The sequence below is a fragment of the Alexandromys fortis genome, unplaced genomic scaffold (genome assembly GCF_014885135.2).
Source record: "Alexandromys fortis isolate MF-2015 unplaced genomic scaffold, M_Fortis_MF-2015_v1.1 scaffold_2_1_26212458, whole genome shotgun sequence".
NCBI lineage: Eukaryota > Metazoa > Chordata > Mammalia > Rodentia > Cricetidae > Alexandromys > Alexandromys fortis.
Window position 1 is genome coordinate 15,253,495 of NW_026067930.1, and position 12,393 is coordinate 15,265,887.

Here is a 12,393-nt window from a genome sequence, read left to right on the forward strand (position 1 = left end):
AATCTGGTCTTAGGGACTGTATCCAGAACCTTTCAGAAACTGTTACTACATTTAAGAGTAACCATTCCTTTCTGCACTCTGGACTCATTTCCTAGTCCTTATTCTTTTAGCCACTTTGCCTTCTTAGGAAGGCTCAGTGGAGACTAAGAATTGTACCAAACACAAACTAAAAAGACTCCATCAGTCTTTGAGTTGGTTTTAAGTCCTTGCATGATGGGGGTGGGGCTTGTTTGTCACAGAGCATTCTGGGATACTGGTCATTCCTCAGTTCACGATGTTGTAGGTCAGAGTGCTAGGAACCAGCAGGCTGCCCAGTGCAGCCATCTGGTAGCGCTTAAGGGAATGGGTAAGCATTCAGAAATTCTTAGGACATGAAAGAGTCTTAATTCTTCCCGTGGTTGTTTTTGAGGACTTCAGAAAGATGTAGTTGAGAGAGCATCCTGAGGCTGAACAAAACAAAAACGAATGGGACCAGAGAACAGTATTTGAGTCTCCTGATAGTTGGGGTTTAGGGAGAAAAGCTGTACCCTGTTAGCAGCCCGTGCTTCAGTGGTCGAGTCATTGCTGGGCGTCAGGCTCTCTGCTATGAACTGGTGATCCTCTAAAATGTCCTGACTTGTGTTCTCAGTTTCCCCTTTTTGGCAGTGAGTTGTTGAACTTTTCTGTTCTCCAAGATTTGGTTCCCTGCCAGTTCGTGTGTGCATACATTACTTTCCTGTGCCCAAGCTGATGTCACCTGTGCAGTCTATACTCTGAAGGATACTTTCTTCTTCTCTGGGGTGGAAACACCTCCCTTTTATTTCTTTGCAAAAATGTCCTTGGTAGTTTACACAGTGAGGCCATTGTTAGGGTTGAGGGATAGGGGATAAAAACAACACAACACCACCTACTGCTGGATTGTTTTCTCTGGAAGGTTCTGTTCACTCTGTAGCAGAGGTTTGAGCCCCAGAGCTGTGATGAATTTGCCAGTGTGAGACATTCCTCATGCTTTTGTTATCTGTTTGCATTTTAGGACAACAGTAGTAGCAGCAGCTGCCTTCTTGGACGCCTTTCAGAAAGTGGCTGACATGGCCACCAACACACGTGGTGAGCAGATGGAAGGCTGCCTTCCAGCACTAACTGAATCCAGCACGTGGGCATCTCCCTCTGGGTGGCTTCTCCAGAAGATACGGCTTGAGTTATCAGAGCTTGGCTGGCTCGCAGTTTTCGTCTATTTTTAACGCTGTGGGGTTGCACGCAGGAGAAGTTGTAACTGGTTCCCCAGATAGTGCAGCACAGTAAAGACTAGATGAGAAAGGAAAGGAGCCACTGTTCCCTCGGGAGGTGGCCTGTTGTGGGCGTGGTTGCTCGAGTGACGTCACCCTTGGTCGCGTCCTCTCCAGCACAGGTTACCCTGCGATCCTCCTCCCTTGTGGAATGAGAAGTCCTGGAGAGGACTGCATGACTACTGTCTTGGGTTCTCAACGAATAAGGACTCCTTTTCTAATAGGCACAGCATCCCCTAGGCTGTATCCGTCTCTCTGTCTCTAGTTTAGGCTGCAGACCCCATGAATGAGAGACTGACATAGTCCTAATGGCATCCCACGAGACAGTGTCCAGAGCCTAGCTGATATTTAAAATACATTTACGAAAGTAGTGATTAAATGATTGAAAGGTGACGTCTTTTGAAAAGATTGAATGGTTGCGGAGAATACCAGCGATATTTATAACATGCGAGAGGCACCAGGAGGAAGGGGATACTCTTAGGCCTCCCTTGGTGCAAGGGCATCCCCTCCATTCCCTTGCAGTCACTCTCTTCTGCCTCTTCCTTGCCTGGCGGTTCTGGGCTCCCTTGTTGCGTGCATAGCTATGCACCTGCTTGCTAATTGTTGTTGTGACATCGGGAACCTTGGGTGTTGAGAGCATTGCTGGGGGAGGGGAGAATTATTCCCAGTAACCCCAGTGGTCCACAGCCATTGACCATAGGCATTTAATTAAATAATAGAATGAAACTCCAGACCCTTTTATTGCAGGACTATCAGGAGACTACACGGATCAATATGTTCCTCCTTGTCCCTAACGAGCACACAGTTTGAGTAGGGAGGCAGATGTGTGAATAAAGACGCCAGTGTGGAAATGTGTGGATAATATGTGTGGTACAGTAATAGCCGAAGCACAGAGTGCCAAGGGAGTATAGGAAAGTGAGCAATTAACCCAGCTTGGGGAATCAGGGACATCTTCCCAGGGGAGGCATTGTTTTCCTCCTTTCTGAGATGCCGACAATATCGCAAAAAAAAAAAAAAAAAAAGTTCCCACAGAGCTGTGGCAGTGACATCGGCATCTGGTTTGTCTGTGTGGTGAGGGATTTTAACCTGAATGATTTTAAATCCCTTTAAAATCATGACCTAACTTATATCTACCTCTTGTAGAAACTTGGGGATCTGCTACTCTAAAGAACTTAACGTGCAAACCAGTGTCTGGCACTGTAAAGCGTGACTATTCCTCTCGGGTGTTTTTCCTTCTCATCTCAGCCGTGTCTCGAATTGTCAGTCTTTGGGGTACTTTCTGTACCTGTCAATCAGACGTACATTATTTTGGGTGTGTGTTATGGGATGTGTGCGGGTCAGAAGACAGCCGGTGGGAGTTGGTTCTTTGTTTCTAGCGTGTGGTTTCAGGGCTCCAGTCTTGGCAGCAAGCGTTGTTACCTGCTGAGCCCTCTTTTTTTTTTTTTTTTAAGACGTGGTCTTAAGTAGCCAAGGTTATGTAGCTGAGGATAACCTTGAACTCCTCCTGCTTCTACCTCCCAAGTGCTGGGCTTACCGGTGTGAGCCTTCATACCCAGCGTGGGAGTGCATTTCCGAGGCTCTAGGATTCAGAGGATGTTTTTGGATGTTACTGTTAAATTTCTGGATGGATCATAAAGGGGCAGCTGGAGAGGTGACCCCGATTGTCTGTGATTTCCTGCAGTAAGAACTTGAGTTTTTGAACAGACTGCTCCCAGGGTGCTTTCTGGTAGGAAATTGGAGGGCCTGGGAAGCCCTCATGCTTCTAGAGGAGGGAAAATAACCAGCAATTGTTTGTTAGAAAAAACACAGGAAGAAGCTCTTTGTAGAGCCGGGCTTTGGGGGCCGTTCCTGTGGCTGCAGACCTGTTTGTCACAGCGAACAGACCCCTGTGTGACATATCTTTGCCGTTTGGTTTCAGGTCGTTTTGGCAGCAGGTTTGTGTAGAGTCCAAATGCACAGGTGCTTTCTTTCATTGGGTGTGGATACCCGTGTCCTTAAAGAATTTGTGGCTGACAGCTGTTTCCATGGTGATGAAAAGAGTAACTTGGAAGTTTTTCTCTAATGTCAGCAAATTAATTTTTAGTCATAAAAAGGAAAAGTTATAGAACATACTCTTTACTCCCCCCCCCCAAAGTCTAAAAACCAAATTTAGCCTTTCCCTTCGTAGAGATTAGATTTAGTCTCCTTTATAAACATTTTTGTCACCGCCCTCTCCGGGGAGAAGGAAAGCTAGCTGCAGATCGGTATGTAGTCCTGATGGCTGCTCCCAGGAAGCGTTGATCCCATATTTTTGCTTAGACTATAGTCCCGTTGTCTTTCCTTGCCAGCACCTGTAGGTCCGCCATGCTCTTCCTGTTAGACAAATGGAATTCCAGTTCCAGGATAGAGCGAGGATCTAATTATTATTCTGTTGATGGGATTGTATTACGCCCAGGTATTTGCCATGTTAGGCTGTGCTGCAGTTAATGCTTGTACGTCTATGGATGTCCTATGGTTGTTTGTGTGTAGTGTATGTGTTTATGTGCATGTGTGGGTGTCTGTGCATGTGGAAGCCAGAGGTTGGTGCTGGGAGTCTTCCTCCGTCACTCTCCATCTTGTTTTTGTGTGTGTGCATAGGATGCATGTACATAGTCATGTATGTTGGTGTACCCGTGGGTGTATAGGCACGCGGCGGTCAGGGGCTGATGCAGGGTGTCTTCCTCTACCCCTCGCTACCTCGTGGTTTAAGGATCTCTCACTGAATCTGGATCTCATCATTTCAGCCCAGCGTTCTGGCCCGTGGCTTTAGGGAGCTGCCCGTCTCTACGTGTGCTCCAGCTCTGGGGTTCCAGGTGCCCACCGCAGCACTCAGTTTTTATGTTGGTGGCCGGAGATCCAAACTCAGGCTGCTCTCTACACACTGGGTCCTCTCTCCAGCGGAGTGGCCTATTCTTAGCGGTACCTGCATCACCAAGGGAGGGATGACCCTGTAGAAGATTGTTTACACGTGGGGTGGTTAGGTGCTGTTTACTCTGCGGAAAGAGTCTCCTCCTTTGTCTTTTGCTTAGAAACCTTAAAGGTAGTATTTTAACATTTCTCTAGTTAGTAAAAGAGAAGTATTACTGCTCCCCTCCCTTCCTGTTTCCCTTTCTGTCCACCCTTCCTCTCTCCTTCTCCGCCCCTCCTCTTCTCTCCTCCTCTACCCTCTTCTCTTTCCTCCCCCCCCCCCATGCCTTCCCCTTGTCCCCTCTTTTCCTCTTTTTTAGCTTTTTGAGGTACAGAGTCTGTGCCATCTACCACCACCATGCTAGGCAGGTGCACATCAGAGCGTCTCGTCCCTGTGTGACTGTCACTTAGTGCCCTCAGCCCATCTTCCTTCCTCGCCTCTGGTGACCATCATGTTCAGTTTCTCCAAGATCAACTTTTTAGATTCCACAGGAGTAAGATCATAGGCTACTTCTGCTCCTGCTGATTTCACTCGCGTAGTGATTTCTAGTTCCATCCATATTGTGGTCAGAACCAGAGCTTCCTCTTTCACAGTTGCTCGGGGTTCCACTGGTTATCTGGACTGTATTTCCTTTAGTCTTCTGTTGGTGGTCTCCATTCCTCGGCTGTGGAGGACAGTCCTGCTGTAAACAGAACTGCGGGTGTGTCTTCCTCGTGCCGTTTCCTTCCTTGAAATATCACTCAGAATCTGCCTTGCTGGATCATATGCTAGCCCTATTTTTAAGTTTTGGGGAACCTCTAAGGTCCTGCAAGAGACTGTACTAATTTACGTTTCTACAACACTGTACAGGGAGGGATTTCCTTTCCCCACATCTCTGTCAGCACTTGTCCGTCCTTCCTTCCTTTACTTTTTGTTTTTTTTTTGGACAAGGTTTCTCCTCGTATCCCTGACTGTTCTGGAGTTCTTGCAGACCAGGCTGTCCTCCTGCCTCTGCCTCCTGAGTGCCTCCTGAGCGCGGGGACCAAAGAGGTGCACCACCACTGCCTGTCCTGCCCTTTGTCTCTTCAGTAGTGGGCGTTCCATTGAGCTGAGCCACGTCTTCTTGAGCTTTGCTTTTCCAGGCGGTGTCCCTGCTCTTCTTGCACACCTGTGGCCATTTCCAGCCTGTCCTTGGCGTTCACCATGGGAGCACATTTCTGTCGGGCCAGTGTCCAAAATTTCATGATAATTTTAACTAGGCTTCTCTTGTTGGGTTACTTCACAAAGGAAACAGCTTGGAAAGATTTGTCATTTTCACAAAATCTTCAGCCAGAGTTATTAAGAAAATTGATTTAGAACAAAAACTAGTTACTCTAAGAATAAATCAACCTATTTGTAGTACATTTTTTATAGGATATTGAAATCCGAGCTATTTTGATCTTATCTTTCTAAATAAAATCATATAACCTGACTGTTTTCCTGTCTATGTTGATTAATAATGAAATAATAATAGAATTTTGAGTTTCTTAGTACAAGGCGGAAGTCTGTATGTTTAGTTTATACTCTGGAGTTAACATACGATGTGTGTTAAATATGAAAACATACGCTCTCCGGATTTACTGGCCATAGAAAAATTAGTTTGTAGGCATTAACTATCCATACCACCTCAGAGTTTGTGGCTGCCCCTGGAGTTGAGAAGTCTTTGAGTTGAAGGGTCTGCATGTATCTGGGTCGGTTAGTTAAAAAGAAAGAGATGAAAAGTAAAGGAAGTGAACACAGAGGCTTCTAGGCATGCTGCAGCAGAGGATCATATGCTGGGGAGAGCATCTTCACCCCTGTAAGCTCATCTGACCCGGGGTCCTACTGCATGCAACCTCTCAGTCAGCACTGGCCCTTTGTGGCCATGACAGTGTTTGTTTGCCTAGGTCAGCAGGGCCTTTGGAGAGCACAGTGCTATGTGACATTCGGCTTGGTGTGGTTTTGTTTGCCTCTGTAATTACGTTTAAATCTTTGAAAACCCATCTTGGGGGATGTGCAAAGGTGATATACCATTAGAAGGAGTTTGAGGTTCACGAGAGGAAAAAGTGGGTTCCAGGTGGACAAGATCCTGTTTAAAAGTGAGCACGGCTTTAATATTGGGAGTCATGATTGTAATAGGTTCTGACTATGTCCTGTGGGCTGGAGCCTGTTACGAGTGGTTTGCACACAGAGTTGGTCCCTCTGTTGATGTTGAGGATCCATTCTCAGACCCACATTGGATACCTGGAGTATAAGCTTTCTCACATACATACAGACGTACGTACATACATAAAAACATCCACTGATTGCTCTTTGGGCTGACGAGGGAGGGGGACTTGATTGGGGGAGGAGGAGGAAGATGGGAGGCGGCAGCGGGGAAGAGACAGAAATATTTAATAAATAAATTAAAAAAATCCATACAAAACTGTGACGGGGTTTACTGTGTAAATCAGACACAGTGAGATTATCATCAGAACAGTTACAACAATTCTCCAATAAAAACTATTTAAAACTTGGGAATTGTTTATTTCTAGAATTTTCCATTTAATGTTTTTGGGCCATGGTAGACTGGATAATAAGTAAAGCTGGTGAAGAGGCCCCAGTTGTTCTCCCAACACTCTGTGAGGCGGATTTCACAGGATACAGGCAGACAGGGAGTGTGCGGACACTGACACGGGGTTATATGGCCAGTGAACTGGAGCACCTCCTGGAGCCTGGACCTGACCCAGTAAGTTAGGGTCCTTATGTAAGGACCTTCTGGCCTCAGTGGTTGCTTATATTTGGCCTTAAAGTGGCTTCATCCCAGAGGCATTTAAAACCCAATCCTAAGAAAGCAAGTAGCACCCTGGTTGGGAGCTGGGATGTCTGGGTTGGATTTCCAACTGTTTTGTGTGACCCTAAGTTTTAATTTCCTCTCTGTAAAAGGAACTGGGGGGTGTGGCACCCTGAGATAAGACCAGTGAGCCTTCTTTCATTTTGAACACTGCATAAGTCTTGCTAAGTTGGTTAAATATGGATGAGGTTGGATGGTGTACATTTCCTTCTCTAATTTATCTTTGTAACTTCTGCTTTCACTTGGGAGAAAGAAATAAAGGAAGCAACATTAATAAGAAGAAAATGGAGGGCTAGGGCAAGAAGAGAAGAGTGGGTGCCGGTGATGGGCCTTTGGGCTGTTTTGAGTTGTGGGAATCCTCTTGCAGTTGGTGTTGTGTGAGGGTTGGGTAGGCAAGGCTGGGACCAAGTGTGGAATTTCATGAGTGAGCCTGGACCACCAAGGCGGGTGAGGAAAATCTTTGTGTCTTAGGTTTGGTCGCGCAGGCTTGCTCCTCTCAGAAGCGTCCTGTGACTTCAGCGCATGATGCGAATTTTAGGATGTTTTTTGTTAAATGCCACCCTCTGTACTTTACGGACTTGCGGATTTGCTTTGTCATCACTGAAGATGGGGCAGTCTTCAGGCGCAGTCTTGGGGACTGTGGCAGGACAATCAGATGGGACTCTGGAATCTGTTTGCTACCCAGGAGACTTGGCTTCCTGGTGAGGTTCATTTATGCTCCCACGTGAGGCCTCTTACCATCTGCCCACAGCCCTCCCATGGCATCTCCACCCACAGAGAACAGCTCCCTTTTCCGAGACCATCACGGCCCTCGGTCCCTCTGCTTGGGCACTCCTTCGGGCTTCCCTGGGCCTCTGTATGTGCTGAGGGGCTGCTAATATTCCACGAGTCATTTGAGTCCCACTGCCCACTGTTCCTTCATCTGTCAGACAGGATCACTGAGGTCCTCAAGGGCACATGTTGCTGTTGGAACCTGGCTGTCACCATTGTCCACAGAGACTATAAAAGCTCTAGCTTTAGACCCGTGTCCTGCTTTTGGGGGAGCCCAGAGTCCCAAATGATCACTTATGAGCCGCTGAGGTTGTCGAATAAATGAGTGATGAGTGACTGTATACAGCAGCTCGCCCCCCCACGGGCAGCCCGCCCCCCCACGGGCAGCCCGCCCCCCCACGGGCAGCCCGCCCCCCCACGGGCAGCCCGCCCCCCCACAGGCCGTGGTGGAACCTCATGAGGAGCCTGCTGGGGTGGACATCTGGACAGAGTGCACTGGAGAGTTCAGAATTTGAATTTTAGTGACTTCTCTCGGAGGGTTCCAGCGTGTCTTCATATTTCACTGTAGCTGGATGGCCCCTGCCCCATGAGGAGGTCACGGTGCAGGGAAGATGGGCCACCTGCACTTGGCTGGCTGTGGGGAGGGAGGGAGTCCTCCCTTGCTTGGCAGATGGTGCCAGGAAATTTCCAAGCTCCAGCCAGGCTTCTCTTATTTGCCCCAGAGTTTTATTTTAACTAGACCATTAGATTGAGATTTCAGTAGCCTTTAACTTGTGAATTGACGAGAGTGTTCGACTCTAGAACCTTCTTTTATGTAATTAGGGCCATTTGACTGCTGCGTACAAAGCACTTTAACCTGAAACTGAAAAAAAGAATTTAATTAAAAAATAAAAAGGTCTTTTCTTGCAGGCCTAGAGCTGAATTACAAAACAAACAAACAAAATATTAACTTAAAGGAATGTGACTAGATTAAACACAAGAAGTTCAAAACGGCCTTCTGTTAACCTAGCCAATGTTGGGAGCTGGCCTTGTTCTTTTGGGACCACTTCTGTGACCTTAGCTATTTTCAGTTTTCCATGAGTATTTGAGGAATGGGTTCAATCGTAATTTCTCTTGAGGGTCAAACTTAGCAAGACAGCAGACTCAAGGTATGTATGTATATGTGCTATGTGTATGGTGTGTGTGTAGGAACACTAGATTGAAGATGTTTTGGAAAACACCGTTGAGTATAGCTTTGCTATTTTAAAGTTGACCTCAATGTTGCTTCACAGGAGTTACCCTCAGGAAGCCTTGCGCATGCCTTGCTCTCCGGCACTTTTGCTTTGAAATGTTTCATTGCTGTATTGTATGTGGGTGTGAGGCGGAAGAACAAAGCTATAAAAAATAAGAATTTTCATGCAGTATGTAGTCAGAAAGGAAATGGGCTGGGCGAAGTCAAAACAGTTATTTTTCTCTTGTTCTCTTTGTTGTTTGACTTTGCTTTAAACTGCTGTGCCCTATGTTAGGACTTGGTTGATGGACTTGTGTCACCGTAGTAGCTGACATAGCTAGGCAGGATGATTTCTTGCATGGTAGACATAGATGTGTATTAGTGTGTGTGTGTGTGTGTGCGACACACTGTTCAATACGGTATCACTGACTGCATGTAGTCAGCGTGTCTGAAGAACTAATTTGTTTGTTTTTTATCCCTTCCCCCCTTTGAGACAGGGTCTCACTCTGTAGCCTTGGCTGTCTTGGAACCCACTCTGTAGACCAGGCTGGCCTCGAACTCAGAGATCTGCCTACCTCTGGCTCCTGAGGATTTTTAATTCTGGCTGGGATTAAAACACTATGCCTGGTATTTGCTTTTGACTTTGAGATAGTTTCCCAATCCCCAATGGCTTTAACCTCATGATTTTCCTGCCCCAGTTTCCCCAGAGCTGGGATTAAAGGCCCATGTCACCATGTCTGGCTGAGTAATTGAAGTTGTAGCTTAAAAAATTTCAATGAAGGTGGGCAAGGGCACTAGCTACCAAGGCTGACGTTCTGAGTTCAGTTCCTCTAATTCATGGGGTGGAAGGAGAGAACGGATGATTTCAGGTTGTTCACTGGCTTCCACAGTTGTGCCCACCGCCTGTACCCCCAATAAACAAACAAACAAAAACAAATGTACAAAAATTTGGTGAACTTAGGAAGCCGTGTGAACTAATGCCGTGGAGGCTGTGACAGTTCAGCTGTGCCCACAGGAGAGGCCTGCCTGGTTTTCACAGTACCTGTGAGCTGTCTAATGGATGCTGTTTTCATCAGGTTTGTTGGGAGTTTACTATTGCAGCCTGAGCTGTTGGAATGCTAAGGTCCGTTACAGTCTTTGTCTCTCAGGCATTGGGTGAGTTAGTGCCTGATAGATTGGACAAGTGTGTGGGCAGTGGGGAGCTAGGGAGAGGTTCTTGGAAACAGTGATTCCTAATGTACCCATCCTCTTTGTCTTTTTGTTTCTCTTTCTGTTTCTCTGGCTTTAGAGACAAGATCTTACTATGTAGTCTAACCCCAGCTAGCCAAGCCAGGAACTAACTATGGAGACCAGGCTTGCTTTGACTTTCCCGCCTCTGCTTCCTAAATGCTGGCATGCACCACCACACCTGGCTTCCCCCTTCTTTTTAAAGTCTGTCCATTTTCTGTCCATTTGCGTGTTTAATGGTTAAAAGTAATGTGGTTTTACTTTGTAAAAGGCCAAGCATCTCTGCTTTGTGAATGTGAAATCCAAAATGTTCTAAAATCTTTTTGAGCAAATATAATACAACGGTGGCAGATTCCACACTCAAAAACTGGCTTCATGTTCAAGGTTTTTAAAAATGAGGTATACAGTTACCTTCAGACCACACACACAGACCCACATGTATATATGTACATAGACCCATATGTGGGTGTGGTGTATGTGAGAAACAAAGGGATTTTGGGTTTAGACTTGGGGTCCCATCTCTAAGATACCTTGTTGGTGGAGGCTGCTCATTCCTTTCCTGGCCGCCTAGATCTGAATAATAACACAGAAACTATATTAATTACAGCACTGTTTGGCTTGTTAGCTCAGGCTTCATATTAACTAACTCTTACAACTTAAATTAGCCTATTTCTATTTTATATTTTACCATGAGGCTCTGGTTTACCGGTAAGGTTCTCTGGCTGGCGGCTCATGTCTTTCTCCTTCGGTGGTGTTTCTTTTTTTTTTTTTTGGTTTTTCGAGACAGGGTTTCTCTGTAGTTTTTGGAGCCTGTCCTGAAACTAGCTCTTGTAGACCAGGCTGGCCTCGAACTCACAGAGATCCGCCTGCCTCTGCCTCCCAAGTGCTGGGATTAAAGGCATGCGCCACCACCGCCTGGCTTTCGGTGGTGTTTCTTTGACTCCACCTACTTTATATCTCTTCCAGCCTGGCTATATTCTGCCCTGCTATAGGCCGAAACAGCTTCTTTATTAACCAATGGTAATAAATATATTCATAGCGTCCAGAGGGGAATCCCACATCATTACCTCACTCTGTACATGCAGTTATTCTAAAAGCCTGGGGGAGAAATCCGCAACCCAAACACTTCTAGCCCCAAGTATTGCATTCAGTCATTGTAAACTGGGGGCAAGCATATGACGCTGACAAACACATACATATCTGTACAATTAAACCTTGATGAAAGGGCAGTGTTTAGGGAAAGACGTGTCCCAGACTTCTTGGAGATGCAGTAAGGGAGGCACGCTCAGCTTCCGAGCCAGGTCAGCTGGGATTTATCCCTTCTAGGTACATGAAGAGAGTATCCATGACCCTGAGGAGAACGTTTTTCCGTGAGGTGTTTTATCTAGAGTGAGGAAGTTGGCAGTGTGCATCCATATTACTGAGCTCTGTAGAAATGCCCTGCAGCCTCCTTTGCATGGTAACTGGAGGAGAGGCAGGCACGCCTTCACATCTATACATATCGGCCATTCACAACTACTGCTGAGTCACACGAACGTGAGTGACTTCAGCTTCGGGTCATACCAAACAAACAGTCCTTTGTTGATTGGACTTTATAGCCATAATCCCTTTAATGTGATTTGTTGTTGCTTGCTAGATGGAAAAACCAAAGCTTTGATCTTGGACTTTAGAGTCTTGTCTAAGATGCCGAACCCAGATTGCTTCCAGGATGACCAGTTTTTATTCCCAGCCAGTCCTTCCTGTGCCGACAGCTTTGCTGAGGGCCGTGATGCTGTCACTACATGAAAGAGTTACAGTGGCTTCATGAACACCTTCCTTACTTTATGCGTGTGTATCCAACACATATATGTGTGTACTCATATGCACATATATTTATATGAGTCTCAATTTCATGTAAAGGGTGAGTAAAGAATGTCTATTTAAAGGCTGTATAAAAACCTTGTACAAGTAGTTGCTTTTTATAGCAATAGCTAAAACCTATGGCCATTAAAAAGTAAACACAGATTTAAGATAAACTCCCCAGCTCCTGAGTCTTTCCACCCAACTTTATAGCTGGTACTGCAGGAGTCTGCCATGGTACCAGGCTCAGAGTCATCCCTACGGGTGTGTTCTGTGTCGTAGTCCATGGCTTCGGGGCTTCTCTGTGATTCCATGATTCCTGGAG

General features: G+C 46.2%; 1 protein-coding gene across 11 annotated transcripts in view; it reads left to right on the top strand.

Annotated features, from left to right (window-relative positions):
* Window positions 1-12,393, top strand: part of Mtss1 (MTSS I-BAR domain containing 1) — a 135,651-nt gene that overhangs the window by 26,080 nt on the left and 97,178 nt on the right. For all 11 annotated transcript variants that reach the window (XM_050145109.1, XM_050145098.1, XM_050145099.1 and 8 more), the window contains exon 3: window positions 1,013-1,086. In XM_050145109.1, coding sequence (XP_050001066.1) covers window positions 1,013-1,086 — 74 coding nt within the window. The remainder of the gene's footprint in view (window positions 1-1,012; window positions 1,087-12,393) is intronic.